Below are 22,040 nucleotides of genomic sequence, written 5' to 3'. Positions count from 1 at the left end.
CAAAGATTTCCTAAACTAGGAAATATTCACATTCAGTTCTATGTTTGAAAGGAAGTGGTGTGTGAGTGAGAATAAACCAGACATACTCATAACAAACGAACCAGAGTTTCTTCTTTACATAATGTACATTTAATTTTAAATATGGTTTGTTTGTCAAAACTCAGTTGAACTGGCAAATGCCTGGCCCATATTTGGACCCTCGCACCAACCGCAGGTACTGAAATTAAATCACAGTTTTGCACATAATCTGAAGGCAGTCCAGAAAATTAATTTTCACCTCTAACAGTTGATAAACTGTGCTTGGCCTACAGGAGAAAAGACCTGCTCTAATGGAGAATTTTATGCTGACTGAAAGAATGCTTTCTTTTCCTGAGACCAACTTAATTCATTCCAAAAGGCCCTTGTCATACTGCACATGAATGCTGCTCTAGCATCTCTGCCACAGAATGTGCTGCTTTCATGTGCCAACAGATTTCATCATTGCGTACTTGGGTGGAGTTAAGACTCTCTTCCAATGTGAACATTTCCCCTGTGACATAACAGAGCCCACTCAGATGCACTTCATTATTTTCTCTTAAACAATGGAAATAAATTTTAATCTCTCACTGGCCAGCCCAGACCACACTACGGCAGCAAGGGAATAAGGCTGAATTATTCCAGTGTCTGAAATATTTACGAGAAGATTTTAAATTGTAACCAAATGTAAATCAAAAAGTATATTATTGCACATGCGCACTGCACAGAGAGACACACAAATACGCACAAACACAACCACACACATGCAGACGCTATATTATATACATCCACTGGGAAGGGGGTATGAACATATGTATGTGTGCAGCATACAAACAGGCAACCGCAGTGCATTATGGAATATCTTTATGACTACTTTTTGAACTATATACAGTGCATTTTCCTGGCTGGAAAGAAGGAGAGGGCTTCCAGATCATTAATGTGTGGGCCATGAGGTCTCTTGGAATTACCACTGATTTCCAGATTACAGAGATCAGTTCCCTCAGAAGAAGTGGTAGCTTTAGAAAGCCAACTTTATGGGATCACATCTCTGCTGAACTTCCTCCCAAAACTCTGCCCTCTTGAAGCACCAGTCCCAAATCTCCGGGATTTGGCAGCCATTTTCTCCCTTAGAGAAACTGACCTCCAGCCAGATCAATTGCTATTTGTCAACAGAGGAGATAGTAGCTCTTTCAGATCCACTCTTGCCCCCATCGTTTCCTCAGTCCTGTCTCCCTAACTACAAGGTCCTGTCTACACCACACTGTGCACAAGCTGTGAACAAGAGGGGGCATAATTTCCATTTCTGGAAGTATGCCACCAGCATTGGGATCCTTCCTATATCGGGGTATACACTTTTCAGGGTAAGCCCTATACAGATGGGACCACCACTACTAGGATCTAAGTGTAGTGAGGAGATGAAAATGTTACTCCTCTCACATGTATATGGTTATATGTAAATTGTGACTCTATGATGCAAGTGTGGCAGAAAAGAGTTCCATTTGCTCATTCATAGGGGTAGCCAATTGACTTGCACCTTTAACAAAGGTTTAATAGGATGATGCCATTCAGGGACAGATAGCTTTTCATGTCATGTAGGTCAGGGGTAGTCAACCTGTGGTCCTCCAGATGTCCATGGACTACAATTCCCACGAGCCCCTGCCAGCGGTTGGGAATTGTAGTCCATGGACATCTGGAGGACCACAGGTTGACTACCCCTGATGTAGGTGGATAGCCCCAGCCTGTAATGGGACTGGACATTTTTCTCCAGGCCTATTGGTGACCCTACGTAAAATAACCTAACTCGTTGGTAACAACTAACTGTGTTGGCCGAATGGATTCTCTGGGCTCAGAGCCACTGAATATCAATTGCAGGAAGGCAGTAACAGGACAGAGTTATCAGTCTCTCTGTTTTGCTTGTGAGTTTCCCAGGGACAACCAACTGTCCTCTTTGGAAAAGAGAATGCTATTGACTCCCCCCCCCCTGCATAAGAGCGGCCGCTATTATGACCCAAACAGAACCCAAACAGTTCCGCAGGGCCTGCAAAAGGGAGCTCCTCCACCAGGCGTTTGGTTGGGATTGACCCAAACCATCACTTCCAATTGGTCCCCAACCCCGCCCCCCCTCCTACTACGACTGCCACTAATCTGCCTAACCCACTGGGTCCCAGTAAGAGTTGAGCTGAGGCTCCTTTGCAGTTCTATTATATTATTATTGCGTTTATCATGTTAAGGTTATTGTTGTTATAACGTCATTGCTGTTATCACATGTGTTACCATATGTTATCTGTCTGTTTCCTATTCCCTGTAAACCACCCTGAGCCTTCAGGAGAGGGCGGTATATAAATATAAATAAGTAAATACATAAAAATATTTGCTTCTTTCAGGGAAAACATAGAAGTATCTGTTTACAAAATGTCCTGAAAGGCAAGTTACAATTTGAGGAAGGAGACTGGTGGTGGTAATTTGCTTTGGGAAGACTGCAGAGGGAATGCTTTGCCACCCAAGCACTATAGACCTGCTCTGAAAGGCTAGCTATATTGTTTTGGAGAAATTTCTATTTTATAACACATTCCATCCATGGAGCCATCATAGAGACTGGTAGCTTGTAAGGCGTTGGTAAGATGCAATGGATATTCTGCCTGATTACTCCCACAAATTTAAAAAAATGGCCCTACTGAACACTCATCAATACAGGAAGTGGCTTTATAATGAATCAAAGCACTGACTTCTCAAAGTAAGTTTTGTCTACTCAGACTGGCAGCGGCTCTCCAAATCTTTCATGCCATCTACTACCTGCTGGAATTGAACCTGGAAACTTCTGCATGCAAGAAGATTATTGAGCTACGGTCCATCCCCACATTATCTGGTGGAAAAACTGCTTGTGATCACTCTGATACAATGGCAACGGCAGTGTTCCATCGCAGCTATTTTATATAGACAAATAAGTTAAAGATTTTGAAACTCAACATTAGTGTGTGATGAAGGTTATTTTCCAAAGGGATGTCCTTAGGCGATGTAAAGGAAGCAGATAAATCCAGATTATTCACATTTTACTGTATGCTATTCTCATTTTGTTTACTACTCAAGGTCTTTAGGAATATCAAGACCAAATCACATGGTACTTGACTGGCAGAGCCATCCCAAATACAGTTACGCCCTGCTAAATCTGTTGAAATCAATGCTGACCTTAGGATTGGGCTGTCGAACTTCCAATTTTTTTTTTTAAAGGGCTACAATGATGCCATGGGGAACCTGAGCTGGATTTGAGTCACAGCTTTGGAGGAGAGGTTCCTATATCTTGACCCAAACCGTTTCCTTGATGGAAAGTGTCCTCCCACACTGATGTTGGCTACTGAAAATGAATATCATATGGGTACTTTTCTCTTTAGCATGGCTAATACTAGCCAGGAAGTGACACATTTCAATCAGGAAAATAGCACAGGGAGATGTCATTTGGGTGCCCCCGTGGTTGCCAGCCTTAGGAGATCTGATCCCAGACCACCCTTCCTGCTTTGCTTTGAGAGCATAGGTGTTTGACCCACCCAATAGACTGTGTACATATAAATACATGTAAGAATTATAAATCCATATACTGCATGTATTCAATATATAGCTCTTTAGTGACTGCATGTATAAGTAGTGTGGAAGATTTTTGAGATCTTCTTAACCTAGAAGCCCGGCATCCTAACTGTGAATTTCTAAACTAATGTTATAGTGAGTGATGGAGTTCAAATGTCTCAGATTAAACCCCATAATATTATGTACTTAGTCACACATGCCCAATGCATATTGAAGGAACAGATTCAGGTACATACAGAATTTTAGCATTAGAATGTGTTTTAGAGAGCATCTTGTCTAACCCCTGCTAAATGCAGGCAATACAAAGCCAGAACTTTCCTGAAAGGTGAGTGTCATAACTGGTGGGTGTGCTCAGCAACCCATTGAGCAATAACATACTTAAGAGATGTAATGCCCTGCACGTCCAGCAGGATCAAACAAGTAAGGAAAGTTTTTTTTTTCTTTTGTAAGTTAATATTTTGTAAGCTGTCTTCCCCTACTGTCAGATGAATTGGGCAGTGGGGAATACGGATAATTGTGGGAAAACAAGGCCAAAACACTTTTGAATGCTTGACAGAACGTGAACATTTTGTAAACTGTTTAAAGGGACTATTCACTATTTGTGCTTCAGATCACATCAAACATGGCTACATAATAAAGTGAAAATAGCTCTGATATGGTCCCATCCCCCACACCCAGCTTTGCAATTGGGAATCGGCCATAAGGAGAAAAATGAACATTTGAAATTCTAGTTGTTGTTGTTGTTATTAATTTGATTTGTAGACTGCCCCTCTCTGGCAACAGTCTCGGGGTGGTTAACAGTATGTAAAAACTCATATGTACATGGTTTTAAAAACAGTAGACATGTAAAATCTAATCTATTATTTAAGACGTACAAAATACTCACCCTGATCTTCTCCATTGTAATGGACTACAACCTCAAGAAGCCACAATGCCTATTCAGTTTCATCTTGAGCACTTATTTGCTGGCAACTGTGGTTAACAGTCATTCTGCGACTATTAACTATGATAGGTAGGCTTCATCATTTAATTCAAGGTGTGGCTGTTAAAACATCTCCAGCCTATGAGCTTCAAAGGCATCTGAAGACTCACTATTAGACACAGAATGTTGGCCTAGGTAGACTTTGTCTAGCCTGAATTCCTGTTCTTACAGGTTTTAGATGTCAGAACCAAACTATAGTGGATGGGCATGACTTGCTAGTGACTATGCTGGAGCATGTGTCAGACCATTGTTTGTGATGCAATGTTACGTGGACACTTGGCTTGATCCATCAAGGTGATTCTGTTTTCCATAGGGCTGGAATCTTGGTTTATTTCATAGCAAAGCTTTCAACTGTTTGCTCAATACATTATGACCAAAGGCCACATAAAATTGTAGATATGAAATTGCTATTTAACCCATGCTCCTTAAATCACTAGCTAAATACAGACCACCACCACCCTTTCTTTATACCAAAGAGTTAAAAGTCCATGGCTTTTTCAAAAGGAAGCGGACATTCCACCATAGTCTCTAACTCCCAGGCCCTCCCCTTTCACCATCCAACGGCTTTCCCCCAGTGAGTATTTCCTGGGTCATGGAGGGTGACCCTTTCCATCTGGAATCAATCAGTCAACTCCTGACAACTTCCTGAAACACCTCACTCCATTTCCTGTTCTCTCTCCCCTTCTCCTTTTCCCCCTGGTTCACTTCACTCTTCAAAACTGCCGGCCACAGCAGCTTAATGTTAGAGGGTCAGGCACAGTTAGACTCCAAAACACTACACAAGAAAACCTTTGACCTTCAGAAATCTTTACATCTTAGCTAAACAAATCAAGGTCAATATTTCTTACCATTACCTTGTTAACCATTTATGTGCGTCCCTCCCCCTCCACCAATACTCTTCTGATGGCATATCCATCAGTGGCACTTGTTCACCCAAGATCATAAAACATGACGTGCTTTTGTTTTCTTTCAGTGTATTTTGGACTGGTGAAAGGCATCAGATTGACATCCCCGGAGATCCAGGTCTGTTAGTATAACTGTTGAATTGCTACCCCATCAGCAAACTTCTTTTACATAACTAGGCAATATGTAGATCTAAGGGCCTCTTGGAGAAAAGAAATGCCAGAGATTATTGTCCATTCTCTTAATGGCTGTCTAAGGAAAGTATGACTATGATATAATTGCTAGAACATCACCCATTGGAGGTAGCTAAAAGTTACTTAGATTGTTTTCGGTAGTAAAATGATTTCGGTGATCTTTTTGTAAGCAAGCTGGAGAAGTAGCGAGGTATGCTTTCTATTATCTATATCAAGTACACCAGTGTGGCCCTCTTACCTGAGTACCTTTTACCACCCTGATCCATGCCCCGGTAACTTCAAGGCTTGATTATTGTAATATGCTATATGTGGACTGCCACTGAATGCTGTTCAGAAACTTCAGTTGCTGCCATTAGATTATGTCATTATGTTCATATAAGTAAATAAAGATGACCCCTGCAACATCAGTGGGTTTCACTGGCTACCTATTTGTTTCCAGGCACAATTTGAGAGACCCTGATTGTTACATTTAATGCCCTTGGTGGCCTACGGCCCACGTATCTAAGGGACTGACTTTCTTTAGATGAGGCCTTCAGGCACCTCATTTGGGAGGTATTTTCATCCAAGGTCTCTGCATGCTTTTTTTCAACAGCCATACCCACTCTTTGGAGCAGCCTACCCACTTCCAAAACAAGACAAAATAGAATTCTTTCAACATTCCTGTGGTAGAAGTAACAAACCAATGACTCTGATTGGCAGCTGATAATGACATATGATGTAGGACTTGCAGTTTGAGCCTGATGTACACTCATTTAAGTTTTAGCTATGTAGGCATTTTTTTAAGCTGCCTTGGGCAATGGGGGAAAGGTTGAATATGTATTAAAATAAATCAGCCTTGAAACCAGATTGACTATAATCTGTTCTGGCCGATCATGATGACTGTCCAGAAGTTTCCATATGAGGCTTCCAGTGGCCTATGTCCTAACAGGACACTGAAAGCACATTACACTTTTGCCACCATCATACAGCCTTATTTTATTTTTTTTGAGAGGACAGTATTTGAATGGAAAGGTGGCATAATCATTTTTCTCCAAATGAAATAATAAATATTTGTCTTTCTGGAGCAGCCGTTATCACCCTAATTTTTTTTTTAAAGGTAAGACAGACATTGAACCAAATAACTGAAATAATTAAGCCATTCATAGCTATTGTCAGTCCTCTTTGCAACTGCTAATCTCTACCACTAAAATGCAGTTTGGCGGAAGATAGCTGAAGTTCCCTCTCACTGAAGTGGTAGACCCGGGTTTGGATTGTACCACTTCAGTCTAGGGTTGAACAACTGTTCCTTTATGTTAAAATTAAAAGAAACAAAAATGCCCCCTATTTTCTTGCTTTTGTCATCCATTTTTTTGTATTTCATTATTAATTTTGTCGATACTAATGATATCGGAATTCCTGAGACCAAGCGGCAAGGATTATAAACTCAATATCTGCTTCTAACATATTTTATTGAAAAGGAAAATTCATACGTGCATGCTCGCCTACTGACAGCTGTAACGTCAAGGAGTGACTTATATATGCAACCGAGTTATCAAAGATTACAGAAGGAGCGTTCAAATTCCTCTCAAACACCATGGTTCTATTCCAAAGAAACTGAGCTGAGGACCAGCTGTAGTCCAAATCCAGCAGCATCTAACACTGCACTCAAGGGAAGCTCTGCTGATTTAACTGTCTGTGCAAGAATTTTGTGATTTCAATATATATACCCAAATGACTTACTCTGTCATAGAATGTATATCTCAGAATGCAAGGGGTGTTTTGAGCGTTCCCCCAGGACAAAAAACACTAGCATATTGGAAAGAAAGGCTTCAGCCTGTTGTGATGTCCTAGTTTTCTGACTGCAGGGATGCCTTTTTGTTTGTGAGGGCTTAGATTAGAAGGCCCGACTTACCTGAGCCACCCCATTGATGGGCAGCAGGGCAGATAATTCGGACATAAGCTGCTGCATGTGAGGGGGGGGGAGAGATGTGACCCTTCTTCCAGTTTTCTTTTTGTGATTTCAGAGCTGCTATTTGTTCCTCTGGGGAAAATACACCGTCACAAACAGGCAGCCAATTTATTTACCCCAGTGGGGCAAAATGCTAGAGTGGAGCACTTGAGGTTGGGGAAATGGAACCAAGAAGGGAGCATTCGGTTCTTCCACAATATGCAGCTCCAATGCAAATCACTCTCCCCTTTGCACAGCTGCCATTCAGTTTTTAAAATCCACTACAGATCTGTTTACAGAACTTCAGCATTTCATCCAGTTAGAACCAAATTCCCAAAGCGTCAGACTAACAAACAAGTGAAGAGCCTTTGAAGAAGATTGCAATACAGTCGAACTATTGGGCCCTGCCCATGTAGGACTTACCCAATCAAAAACAACCGCCTTGAATCTTTTGTGGGACCACAGTAGGAGCCAGTTAGGGTAGTCACCCTTCCTCCAAGTGGGAGCCCGAGTTCTTGTCAAATTATAACTCCAAGCTACAGCAACCAGTTTCCTCACGGAAAATATTTGTTTAGGAGAGAAAACTCTTGAGCTGCTTCCCCTTTGCCCTCCCATCCACCGCCCCATAACCTCCAGGGATTGCAAGTGTAGATTTTTGCAATGCATAGGATGTGTGAATGTTTCCCAGCTGTTGGTTTATTGTCACAAAGGTCGGGGGAAACGGCACAAAAAATAAAGGATCATAGAGCACACAAGACTGAACCCAAACCGAAAAGGAATTTGGTGAAGTATTGATATTTCTTTCCCATTTTTCAGTGTGCCAGTTTCTCTCTCTCTTCGTTTTATCTGCGCCATCATGTGAGGTCATTTAGGCTGAGAGCGTGACTGTCCGAAGGTCATCCAGTGAGCTTCACAGCTCAGTGGGGATTTGAACCCAGCTCTCTGCAATTGTAGCCCTACACCCTAATCATTGCACTGCATGGGCTTTCAAAACAGCAGGGACCGGAAATTCAAAATCATCCTTATGTATTACAGAATAATAAGATCACTGTGGTGTGTTGCTGTCAACACCCTTGCAGTCGAATTTCAGATCAGCTGTAGTCCAAATGTGTTGGTGTTGAACAATGCACACAAGGACAGCCCCCTTGCTCCAAATGCTTTATCTGCTAGAAAAAGCACTGTACGACTGCAATACATGTGCCCAAATCCATGTGACCTATCCATTCCTGTGTGAAATGTTGAGAAAATTCCTGTTATGGTTCCAAGAGGGGGGGGGGAGATAGATCCTTTATGGCACTAGACATCTGGAAACAATATGAAATTCCTGATGTACTTTCCCTTATAACTGCGCAGTTACACTAACATGTTTTTCTAGTTTTGCCAAAATTATTATGATGTGAAATTTTTATATTTATTATTGTTATTTTCAACATGGATAGAAGAAAAACAATCTGTAGCAACTCTCCCTTCTGCTCTTCTCGGTCAGGCAAATTTCCCAGAGATGCTAATGGAGATTCTGCTGCAGAAGGCAGAGATGGAATGGATGAGAACCCATCCCTGTGTGAATGCACAAAGATAAATTAATATGGTTTAGCTCATCTTCAAGCACACTGTAATCACCTTAGCGTTTACACATTAATGGAGGAGAAATTGTGGTCAAAGATTATTTATTATTATTTATTCGATTTGTATGACCGTCGCTCTCGGAAACCTGCTCACCACGGTTCACAAGGTTTCAGTACCAATCAATACATTAAAACCATTAAAATTCCCCATTAAAACCCCATAAACAATGACTCATTCACAATGATGGCGATTTAATAAAACTATTCCCACACAGGCCCACTGCATGGGCAGAAGGGAGTGGATAGATAATTGGGCATAGGGTGGAACAATCTGGGGAACCAGGCCAGTCTAATACTGGCCTCCCCCCCCTCAGGGAGAGGGGCCTGATCTTAGCCCCTGGGCCACCACCTGGCCTCAGACGAACGCCTGGTGGAGAGCTCCGACAGGGCCTGCAGCTCTTCAGGGCACTCATTCCACCAGGTAGAGGCCAGGACTGAAAAGGCCCTGGCCCTTATCGAGGCCAGGTGTGCCTTCCGGGGTCCTGGGATCATCAGCAGATTCTTACCCACAGTGCAAAGTGCCCTGCAGGGGGCATAAGGAGATAGGCGGTCCCTCAAGTATGCAGGACCCAAGCCGCATATAGCCTTGAAGGTTAATACCAAAGCCTTGAACTTGATCTGGAAACAAACTGGCAACCATTGCAGCTGCATCAGCAGAGGCTGAACATGGGACCTCCAAGATGGTTTAGTGAGGACCTGTGCAGCTGCGTCTGTACCAGCTGTAACTTCCAGGTTAGGGACAATGGTAGGCGCGTGTAGAGCGAGTTAGAGAAGTCTAATCTAGAAGTGATCATTGCATGGATCACAGTGGCCAGGTGTTCTGGGGGCAGCAAGGGCGCTAGTAGCCCAGCTTGGCGCAGATGGAGAAACGCCATCCGGGCTACTTTGGTGACCTGGGTTTCCATGGAAAGTGAGGCATCCAGAATCACTCCCAAATTCCTGGCTTGGGGCACAGATGACAATTGCACCCCGTCCAGGCAGGGAAGACATGTTTTCTGTTCCTGCTCCCTTCGGCCTAGCTAAAGGACCTCCGTTTTGTAGGGGTTGAGTTTCAAGCGGCATCTCCTGATCCATCCAGCCGCTGCTTCCAAACAACTGGCGAATCTTTCTGGGGGAGATCCAGCCGGCCATCCATCAAGCTGGGTATCATTAGCGTGCTGATGACACCCAAGCCCATAACTCCATACCAGCTGGGCTAGAGGACGCATATAGATGCTAAATAACGTGGGGGAAAGCACCGCTCCCTGTGGCACCCCACATGGGAGTGCAAAGGAGTCGGATAACTCCTCCCCCACAGCAACCCGCTGTGACCTGTTCTGTGGCCTCACTTGAAATAATTACTACAAATCCCAAGCCTATGAGATATCACAGTTAGGCCCCATTCATGCAGAAGGAACTGTTTGACTTCAAGAGGAGGATCATAGAGGTTTTTCTTTTTGTGGGAACAACAGTCAATCAGCATAGCACACAAAAGAGGAGGTAGAACAGTGGTTCTCAACCTTCTTAATGCTGTGACTCTTGAATACAGTTCCTCATGTTGTGGTGACCCCCAACCATAAAATTATGCAAGTGTTCTTTCATGGCAAGTAAACCAAAACTGACCAATGGCTTAAAGATCAATTGTTCACGATTGTATATAAATTGGTTATAAATTGTATATAAATTGGAAGCTGCCTTCAAGAGGAGTGGCAACAGTGGCGATGCCCTCCCCCCCCCCCCCGGCCAAGCTGCTTGACCTGCCGTGACCCCGATGAAAGGGTCCCGACCCCCAGGTATAAGAATCACTGTATTAGGGTAATTTCTCAAGTTAGGGTTAGGGTTTGCTTAAGCGTGGGTCCAGTTGGGGAGTTTGTACGTTTACTGAGATTGTTAGGAGAGGGGAAGATGTTGTGACATGGTTTGGAACCACCATTTGATGTATAAATATTTTCTGACAGTATTGTACATGTAAAAATGTAGGGATTTATATTTGGGTATATTCTCCTGTTAAGGTTAGCTTAGGCAGGAGTCCAGTGGGGATTTTGTAGGTTTATTGGGATTGTAGTGGTGGGGAAGACTTTGTGGCATGATTTGGAAATGTCATTGTATATATAAATATTTTCTGACATTATTGTACATGTAAAAATATAGGAATTTATATTGGGGTAATTTCTCAAGTTAGGGTTTGCTTAATCATGGATCCGGTTGGGGAGTTTGGAGGTTTACTGGGGATTGTTAGGGGTGGGGAAGACTGTGGCATGGTTTGGAAAGACCATGAGATATTTTTTGATTTCATCGTACATGTAAATGTATAGGGATTTATATTTGGGTAAATTAGCTTCATCATTGTTCCAACTGGGGAGTTTGTAGGTTTACTGAGATCATTGAAGATTTGTGACATGGTTCCAAAATACCATTGTATGTGCAATCGTTTTCTGACGTTATTGTATATGTAAAAATATAGGGATTTATTTTAGGTAGAACCTTTCTCCTTACTAGGCTAGTTTCTATACTTCCATGAAGTTCTGTTTTGTGAAAGGTTCAATTCATTGGCCACAATCTTGAACACACATGAAACTGCCTCACTGCAAATCAGAGTATAGGTCCATTAAGGTTAGTACTGTCTACTCAGACTGGCAGCAACTCTCCAGGGTCTCAGGTAGAGGTCTTTAACTTCACCTACTGTCTGGTCCTTCTTAACTGGAGATGCCAGAGACTGAACCTGACCTTCTGCATGGCCTTATGGCTCCTCCCCTAGGGTTTGTTAAGGGGTTCAACCACCACATCCGCCTACCTGTGTGAACTTTAGTGTCCTGACAAACACTGGCAGCCAAGCATTCAAAACCAAAAAGCCAAACCATAAGCATTGGTCTATCTCATTCTTCTGCCAAGGAGGTTAAATCCTGAGCAAAGAGGCATTCCTCTCGACTGTTGCTTTACCTGACACTGAAAACAAATTCCAGGTCTCTGCCCTACTTCCCCCACAAAGCCCTGAGAGAAGCTGTACCTTTCCCAAGTATGTTTACAAACAGACACAGGTCTGTTTTAACAATTGTGAAAACCCTTCATTTTCACATTATTCCAAATTTTAAAAAGTGCTTAGCACGGAATTGTCAATGCTGCCTGTTGAATGATGGGAGCAAGTGAACTGTCAGCTAAGCCATCTCAAGTGATCTTGAGAAGAAACACCAACAAGTCCTTTGCAGCACTTATTTCAGATGATCAGATCTGCGAGAAGAGCATGCGGCATTGTGATGCCTCTCCCACTGTTGCGAAACAAGAACACAGAGGAAGCCAAAAACATTAAGGGAGAGCAAAAGTCTGATTCAACAATCTGTCTCTGTGTAGAGGTTCCATTAGAATGTGCCCAAGCGGCTTAGAGGATCAGAACAAAATTAATTTAACAACTTGCAGGAAATGTCCTTTGCCCCCCACCTCTTCTTCTCCCAAATTAGAACCAGGAAGGGGAAAAGAAACGATTCAAGACATCTACAATACTAAAAAAGCTCCCATATCCAAACTCCACATGTGCAATGACACATATTCTTAGCTCTGGGGTATGAGGATGCCCATCTCTCCACACTTGCAAAGGAAGGCACATTCAAATAGGGTATGTCTGGGGAAATGAATCAGGCAGTGCTATGATTGCAAGGATACTTGCCTACCTATCAGAAATTTAGTAAGAAATTAATGGATTAGGGACTCTGTTTCTCATGGTGTTACTTCATTTGTGTAATAAGAACTCAAGAAAAGCCCTGCTGGGTCAAAGCATCAGTCTAGCTAGACTAGCATCCTGTTTCCCACACTGGCCAGTCCTTCCCAGATTAAATAATTTCTGCTGCACAGTGTTTCTTGCTACCTGTTTTAATTTGACACTGGCCAGCCCATTGCTCTGGAGTTCCAACAAACAGGACATAAGAAGCCAAGGACTTCCTTTGATGTCACTTCCTCTGATGTTGCCTCTGAACGTGGACATTTTCTTTAGTCACGTACGATACTGACAGATAACTCTTCCATGAAACTACTTAACTTCCTTTAAAAGCTATCTATGCTTGAGCTCAGTGAATTCCACAATTTAATTACTCGTTGAGCAAAGAAGTATTCCAATTGTCTGTAGTTGTATCTGTTGGTATCTGAGAAAGGGAAGCTTTGACTCAAAAGTTTATACATGAACATCTTTTTGGTCTGTAGATTCAAATCTAGCTGTTCTTTTATCTGTACTAAACCTTGTTGTTCCTGAGTTCTTGTCTTTCGTGAAAAAGGGGGGGTGCTTTTCACTCCTCTTTCTGTCCAATGCATAATTTTATGAACCTTCATGATGGCTCCCCTCAGTCAACATTTTCCAAACTGAAGAGTCCCAGATTCTTTAGACTTTCCTCACAGGAAAGGTGCTCCATAATCATTTTCTGCTTTCCCTCTTCTGCACTTTCCCCAGCTCTGCAATACCTCTTTTTGAGATATGTCAACTAGAATTAACCCTTCATGGTCCTTTACTTTGTTTGTACAGAGTACTTCTAACCTTTTAAAAAATGCAGTCTGTAGCAATTGTTCTTACAGTAGCCTATGAGGAGATACACCAAATTTATACACTTTGCTTAAAGTGCCTCTTTTTCTCCTGTTGGTGCACATTTTTGAAAAAACGAAAAGGCTGTTGTAAATGAGGCTATTACAAGTTTCTGAAGTGATTGATGCCAGTGGAAGAAGGTTGATTTACAATCAGCCCTGTCTGCACTTTACAAAACACATGTGATTTATATCAGCTGAACTCTTATCCTTCAACCTAACGATAACCAAATTGGGAAAATCATACAAGAGACAGAGAGTACTTTCCCCCTGTATTTGCTCTGGCTTGATTCATTATTTTCATGATGCTTGGGATAAAATTGTAGCTATAATTCCCCCAATCAAAATAATGGAATTCAGTAGCAGAACTCATCTCATAGTCAATGCTTGTTTTCATGTAAAAATCACCTGTGCCATAAAATGGAAATATCAACAGGATTGAGTCAAATATATCCAACCAGCCTGATGTTGCATAGCCAACATCCACTTGAGGAACTAACCCAAGTAAAGAATAGCAGCTGTAAGTTCAGGGTTCCTCGGGTTCAAGAACCCCTCCTTAAGCTGAGTTCTTATGACAGAAAGGATGACCCAAGGAGGTGTTTATGACCTTCTGGACTCACTAATATGGATGGAGTGACAGAACTAAGCTAAACAGGGGTCATAGTTAATGTTAACGTTGCAACCATTAGTTGTGAATTGTTATTACTGTTATGAAACCAGTGTTGTGCAGTTGATGTTATTCTGAATCATAATGCATTTATTTTTATTCAGTATTCAGTTTACTGATCGGCCATAGGCCATTTCAGTATTTATCTTTATGTTCTCCTATGTTTTATGGTAGCCGCTCCTAGACACAAGGGAGGGTGATAGATAGATAGATGGATGGATGGATGGATGGATGGATGGAAGGATGGATGGATGGATGGATGGATGGATAGATGGATGGATGGATGGATGGATGGATGGATGGATGGATAGATGGATAGATGGATAGATAGATAGATAGATGATAGATAGATAGATGATAGATAGATGATAGATAGATAGATAGATAGATAGATAGATAGATAGATAGATAGATAGATAGATAGATAGATAGATAGATAGATAGATAGATAGATAGATAGATAGATAGATAGATAGATAGATAGACAGACATCCCCCAGATGCTAGCTCTTGCAAGTCCCAGCTGATTTACGTTGGCTCTGTGCAGTTTTCAGTTTGGCCTCCTTATTTAGAAATGTCTCTTATTTAGATATTCAAAAATTTGGACTCCATTGGGGGGGAATACTCCCCCCATTTTTCCATGGGGAAAAATGGAAATTTAGTGAAAAATTGAGTTTGGAAATATTTGCTTCCCCCCCCCCTTCCAGCCTAAACTTATTTTACAGCTTTTACACTATAATGCATCATTTATCATGTAGTTAATATATACAATGGCACTGTAAAGAATATTTATGAAATCTAAAAATATAAATAACTTTGTGTAAGGAAAAAGTGTGAGTAACCTCCATATTAAAAACAGAGAAAGAGAGTTGTAGTCCATGGACATCTGGAGGGCCGCAGTTTGACTACCCCTGATTCAAACTCTTCCAACACCAATTAAGAACAAGAATTAAGCCAGACATCTTGTTTATTTGTTTGTTTCTCACCATAAACTGTATTAGATTGACAAAAACCACAAAAGTCCTTAAACCTCCTAATCAAAACCGCATAACTAGATCAGCACTCTAAAATATTAAAAGACAGCATTACGAACATAGCACCATGAAAAGAAAACTCTGCGCTGCAGAAAAATCTGAAATCTTTTTTTTTATTAAACAGAAGCAGTGCCTATAGCTTTAAGAAACAAACACCCTCTCCGTGGCCATTATGGGGAATACTAGGTAACCACAAAAATATTGCCAGCCTTCCAGCCTTGATTTCTGCCAGTGAAAGGTTGAGGAGGCAGGGTCTTTTCCAGGGAAGTTTTGGCCTTTGAAGGGGGAATCATGGGGAACAGCCCAGCAGCAACTACCAGGCATCCTGGCAGCATGCAACCTGCATGATACACACACGACTGGCTGCTTGCTGCTGTTTCACAAAAGCCGTACACAAAAGCCAGTGGGCTGTAGGAGCTAGGTTTGACTCACCACTGCCATAGAAACTCACTAGGTGATCTAGGGCCAGTTATACATTCTCAGCCTAACATAACTCACAGGATTTTTGTGAGGATAAAGTGGAGGAGAGAGCAATGTAATTTCCTTTGGGTCACCATTGTGGAGAAAGGATGGAATAAAAGAAGTAAATAAATAATAAACATAGCTGAAAACAGGATGGGGGGGGGGAAGTAGGCTGGTTGGTGAATAGGTAGGAGAGAAAAAAGCAGGGAAAGATGGGAATATGTAGAGTTGCTAGGTGGAGGGAATAGGGTTGCCGCTTGCCAGCTCTGGGTTGGGAAATACCTGGAGATTTGGGGGCCATTGTCTCCAGGTTAACTGATCTCTGTTGCCTAGAGGTGACGTATAATAGCAGATCTCTAGCTACCACTTGGTGGTTGGAAAACCTAGGAGGGAAAGAGGAAACACTGTGGGGAGGAGGATAGTGAGATGGCTCCTGCAAGACCTTGAAGGTTCCCCACTGTGCAACTGGTCCAGTGGCCAATAACTCACAACTGGGCCACAGTTTTCTTGATGGACAGAAGGAGGGAAAGATGGGAGATGGGGGAGGCAAATAAATGGTGGGTTAGCTGGTAGGCGGGAAGAAGAGAAGGAAGCATGGAAAACAGAGAGGCAACAGGTGCTTTCAGAGAAGGGAAGGTCCCCTGATGTTAATATATATTTTATATATTGTTTGAAATATAGGTCAGGTTCCTGAGCATGTCATGCCGTTGATGTCAACAGTAACACAGTGATACTTTAAAGCCTAATGGCACTACCTTTTCTAAAAAATAAAGTGAATTATTTTGGCATTAATTTCAACAGCCCAGCCCCTGTGAATGCCAGGAAAGAACTTCCTATAATGGGTGAGATTTCTAAACAATATTAAAACTTGTTCTGGTTTTTACAAGGGCTTCACTTCTGGAGAAATTGTTCTGTATCAAACCTGTAGAGATTTTTCAGAATAGTTGAGATAGTATAAAACATTAGCATCATCATCATTATAATATATACAATTGTGCACATACTTCTGATGAAGTGTTGAACATCCCAAACCCTCTGACTGGCCCTCACTGGGGGATATGCTCCCATTAGGGAAAGGGCACTGTACCACTCAGGGCCAATCCATGGTCTTTCTTCCCCTCTCCTTCCTCCTCGTGCACTTGCCTGCCCAGTTAGCAGGGCTGGAGAACAGCCAGCTTTATTCCACAGCAAGACACTGAAGGTAAGCTGGGGCAGCTAGTGGAGGGCAGGGCCCAGTAGCTCAGCTACCCTGGCTGGGCTGTCACCCTCCCACCTGCCAGAGAGCATAGGGAAGAGCTCCAACCATGCTCACCTGCACTGCTGGCTGAGAGCTGACCCTGGCAGCCTTGTTCACTGGCTGGGCCACCCTGTTCCTGACTGTTTCCTGCCTGCTGCAGAAAGGGAGAGTAGGGCTGGCCATGTTTGGTGGTCCACAGGTTGGCTCCAGTGGCTCTGCTGCCTCCTCCTGCATGCAGGACAGTGCGGGGGAGGCCCAGCTATGCTCAGTTGCACTGCATGCTCAGGGTCAGCCCCAGCATCCCTGTTCAATGGCTGGGCTGCTCCAGTCCCTCTGCACCCTCCCACCTGAAAGCCCTCTGCCTGGCACCCTGATGGACTAATGAGCTTCCCAGATACAATGGGCTTAATGTCTAGTCCATATATATCCAGCTGTCTTCCTGGGGGCTCTCTTCAGTGTTTTATGGGTGAACTTCATTGTTCTTCAAGCTACCTAGGAGAAAACCCAGGTCCTCTTCCTTAGGACTTATGAAACAAGTGTATGGATCTTGTGCAATCAGCTATTGGCTTGTAACCATGCCATATGAGACACTAAACAAAACACACAGCTCTTCCTTGATAGCAGTATTACAACTGACTCAAAGGGTTTAAACAACTATATTTAGCAGAAGGAAAGATGAATACACACACACACAAAACATGAGTGGCCTTTTGTGTTGGTTTATTGGTTTGTTTAAAGGAAAGAAAGCCACTACCAAGGCCCCAGACCTTCAGAATTATTTTATCCTTTTCCTCAAAAGCCACCTTTTCAGTTTAGATTGGGTGTTCACATGTTGCTAGCCTTAAAACTGTTAAAAAGCTTTTTTTTAAAAGAAAGAAACAAAGAAAACAAAAACTGGGGGGGTTAAGAATCCCAGTTTTGCCAGCCCACTCCCTTAACAAAGCTACCCCACCAGAACGAAAGTTCTCCCCTCTCCTTCCTTACAGTGCTCTGGCTACCAAGCTTCCGAAGCAGGGCAACAGCCCTCATAATTCTAAGAGAGAAAACGCTGTGAAAGTGTTACGGCTGTACACAGCCTTAAACAATTACGGTGTGGAAAGGAGAGAGAAAGAAAGAGGGGTGAGATTTAGTGCTCATGTCTTTCCCAACCCCCTTCCCCCCTTCCCCCAATGTTTCCAACTTGACACACTTCACCTCCCTCTGTGTTTTTATTAGCTGGTATTCTCAATACATCAGCGACAGCTATGATGAAACCAGTGGCAGCTTTTGCTGCAAAGCAGCTGGGTCACTGTCCCACGGGCCTTGTTGCCTTTACTATGCGAGATCTTAAAGTGACCATGCCTGGACCAGCTGCCGTTCTGAAAGACCCTGAAAGGGAGGCTCTGAAAGTGTTAAATATGGTGAGTGGAGGGTGGGCGGGTGAGGGGGGAGAGAACGGCTTGCATACAGCACACTGATCTAGTTTGAAAAATTCGGAGACATCTCAGTATCACGAACACAGTGCCTGCTATGGGCAGCTGTACGCGCAAGTGCCTTGCTTCAGGGTGTCAAATCAAATATACGTCGCCGGTTGGCACGGTACATCAGTTCTCCTCTCGGGGATTCAGAAAGGAAAAGGGGAGAAAGCAAGGATTAAAGGCGACAAATGAAGAAAAACTTTAACAATATATGATGGGCTTTATCATTTACTGTCATCTCATTTATTACCCACAGTGTCGGTGATGAGCCACAGAATCGAGCGCCGAAAAAAAAAAAAGACAGACAACTCACTTAACACAGAGTCCCATAACGCTTACCTGAAACCGTCGCATGTCTCGAGGGTTCCCGGCTGTTTTCAAACAATTCTGATTGCACTTGAGGAAAAATTTTAAGAAAAATCTGTAGGGGGGAAAGAAAGAAACGTGTGTGACATCTCCCGCTTTAAAAATTAGCGCCTGCTATTATTTACTTGCTTTGTGTCAGTACAATCGTGCCCCGTGGCGGAATCCATCAGGGGATGTCAACAGACTGTTTAAAAGGATGCTGTCAATTAAAACAGATTAAAATGACATTTCGGGCTGAATTTATTTGCCCTGCAAAGTAATACTTAATGTTATTAGAAGCCGGGGATCCTTGAAGCCTTTTCGCCTGAAGTGAAGGGAAGGGAAAAGAAAAAAAAAAAAAGGATTGATGCTCCCCAAGTGTGGGCAGAACAGAGTCCCCAAAACGATGTGCTTTATTGGGATTAATTAAATTTGAAACAATAAATAAATAATAAAGGAGTAAGAGAGAGAGAGAGAGAGAGAGAGAGAGAGAGAGAGAGAGAGAGACTTTTTCTTTTGTTCCAAGTCATCAAAAGCACACGTGCTTGTTCACAATGAATACAGGTCTATACAGTGTAACTTTCCCAGCTAGAATCTGTTTTGAAAGCCCTAATTCTTGTACCAAGGCTCTTAGCGTGAACCTCACCAGGAACCACTACCATACTGTAAAACCTCAGCAACGCTAGCTGAAAACTTTGTTTACTTATAGCAGCCCGTCTTTCACTGATTAAAAAGCCAAGGGGGTTTAATTGGTTTGCTTAAAGGTATAATGGAAAAACATCATCAGATATACCCAAGCATCTGCGGTGCAGGAAAGGGCAGATTGTACAGCACACGATGCCTTAATGATCATGTGCAATCACTGACAGGATGCATTCATTACCCACTTGCAGTGCCATCCTAATCAAAATTATATTGTTCTTAATTCATGGGGGACACTCTCCTTGTGATTGGACTGTTACTGTCTCTAGAGTCTATGGGGAGAAAGCGAAACCCTGAAGAAGGACAATATAAGCCTCCTCAAGGGTGGTTTTACCAGCCACAAGCACCAGAAAATAAGGACTGCTCCTCATCAACAGGAGCAATTAGGGTATGTATATTCATATATTGTTATTTCACTCAAGTCTAATGCCCATTCCACATGAGGTCATACAAATTTACGTGCAAGGAAGTCCACATTTGAATGTTACATGGGTGTTGACTTACACATGGACACACACACTATAGGAAGATGAACCAGTGGGAAGTTTTGAGTCTGGATGAGGGTGAAATGCATAGACAAGAAGAATAGGCCTAACAACAGCTATTTGCCATTTTGGCTAAGGGCAGCTTTCATATAGGGAGGCAGTAAACCTCTAATGCAAGTTCTCGGAGATAGCATCAGCCTCAGCCTCAGCCTCTGCACCTTGTTTGTTGGTGCCCCAGGGCAACTGGTTGGCTACTAAGTGAAGCAACATGCTGGACTAGATGGCTCTAGCCTAACCTATCTCACCAGATTATTGGGGCGTTGCACCAAAACAGGAACAGACAATTATTCACATGTTTTTTTCCCTTGTACTGACAATTCCCATTGAAATGGGCAATAATTTCTGGATGTCGCTAGCTTCCTTAATACAGTCAAAATGATTTTTGTTGCCCCTGAAACACCCCTGTTTTTGCCCTGATTTACTCTGAATTTATTTGCCACCTCTGCATACTCCTCATTTACCTGTTCTTTACCTAGAAGCATGTTCTGGGTTTATCTCATTGCCGTTTATTTTGTCATGAAGGCTAAAGGACAGGAGATGTGAATGTCACTGAGAAACACGCTTCTGTGGAGTCACAACCCCCAAACAACCCCATCAACCTATTTGTGGGAGCACGACTGTTATTAGTAGAACTACCAGTTTGTGAATTGGGTTAAACTGATTGTTTACATTTTTAACTTTGCATCTCTGATGTAAGCTGCCTTGCAGGGAGGAGTGACTCAGAAATCAAAGAAATAAATAGGTGATGCATTGATCATGTGGTGGTCACATAAAGCATGGCGGCTTTATCCACTGATGAACAAAATTGGAGGATAGTGATTCTCATCTGGCAGGATCACTGTTTGACTCAAGACCAGTCGATACATACTGTCCTGTAAGATTTCGTTGGTATTTTCTGTGAGTTATGGGAAAATTCTTAACCAAATAAGCAAAGGATCCAAAAATCCAGACTAAGTAAAAAAAAAAATACACTGATATTGAGATTTGATCAGTCATTTCTCAGAGAACTCCATTAGATATTCATAAATGCCTTTATCCCCCCCAACAAAAAAATTAGTTTAAGTATTTAGATACTTTTAAATGCACCTCAGACTATCAAGATGGTTCTATTTTTTTTTTTTTTGGTTTAATGTGTCATATGATATACCTGGAAACTGGGAAACTATCCTCACAGTGAGAAATAGTGTGAGACTGCGGACAGCAAGAACTCACCCGTGGTACAGAATGAACAGTACATCTCTCTGTGACCTACTATTCTGTGCTACATAAGATATTTGTGTGCAGCTGCTGGAGAGTTTTGAAATATCTGAACTTGCCAAAGGAAGAAGAACAAAAGCCTCTTGAACATCATATTTTTTACAATCCAAACAGAAGACGAGACAGTGTTGATTCCTGTTTGAAATATTATCACGAAATACAGTTCTGGTTGGAATACTGTGTGTGTCCCCCCGCCCCCCATGCCCTGGCGCATCCTAGTGGTACATTTAAATTGCAAGGAGGAAAAAAAAAATCCCACAGATTTAACTGGGACACAGAAAATTCATGACGGCTGCAGGACAAAATAAAATGCATTCATAGAAGGGAGCGGAATAGTTGCGGGGAGGGGCAGGCGTTGAAAGTCAGCTGGGAGCACAATGAGCAATTTATTTATTTATTTCCCTTGCTGAGTGCTTGTCTAAAAAAAAAAAAAAATTCAGCTTTTGCAGTAAGTTAAAGTCCCAGGTGAGCTAGGCCTAGTTCCCTTTCTGTTACTATGACAACGAATTTTTACCGCAGTCCCAAAGTCCCTTCAGAACTCACACATTCATGCCTTGAATTAGAACTT

At 42.5% G+C, this 22,040-nt stretch overlaps 1 protein-coding gene and 1 long non-coding RNA gene across 3 annotated transcripts in view; one reads left to right on the top strand and one right to left on the bottom strand.

Annotated features, from left to right (window-relative positions):
• EBF2 (EBF transcription factor 2) overlaps positions 1 to 22,040 on the bottom strand; it is a 251,959-nt gene that overhangs the window by 47,091 nt on the left and 182,828 nt on the right. For both annotated transcript variants that reach the window (XM_077305189.1, XM_077305191.1), the window contains one exon: positions 18,963 to 19,044. In XM_077305189.1, the coding sequence (XP_077161304.1) occupies positions 18,963 to 19,044 (82 nt within the window). The remainder of the gene's footprint in view (positions 1 to 18,962; positions 19,045 to 22,040) is intronic.
• LOC143821338 (uncharacterized) lies at positions 2,078 to 19,225 on the top strand. Its single transcript, XR_013225772.1, has 3 exons — positions 2,078 to 2,182; positions 5,550 to 5,599; positions 18,880 to 19,225. It is a non-coding gene; the product is annotated as an uncharacterized LOC143821338 (long non-coding RNA).

This window comes from Paroedura picta, chromosome 12, assembly GCF_049243985.1.
Source record: "Paroedura picta isolate Pp20150507F chromosome 12, Ppicta_v3.0, whole genome shotgun sequence".
Taxonomy (NCBI): Eukaryota; Metazoa; Chordata; class Lepidosauria; order Squamata; family Gekkonidae; genus Paroedura; species Paroedura picta.
The sequence above is the reverse complement of the archived record's forward strand: the minus strand, read 5'-3'. Positions and strand labels throughout refer to the sequence as shown.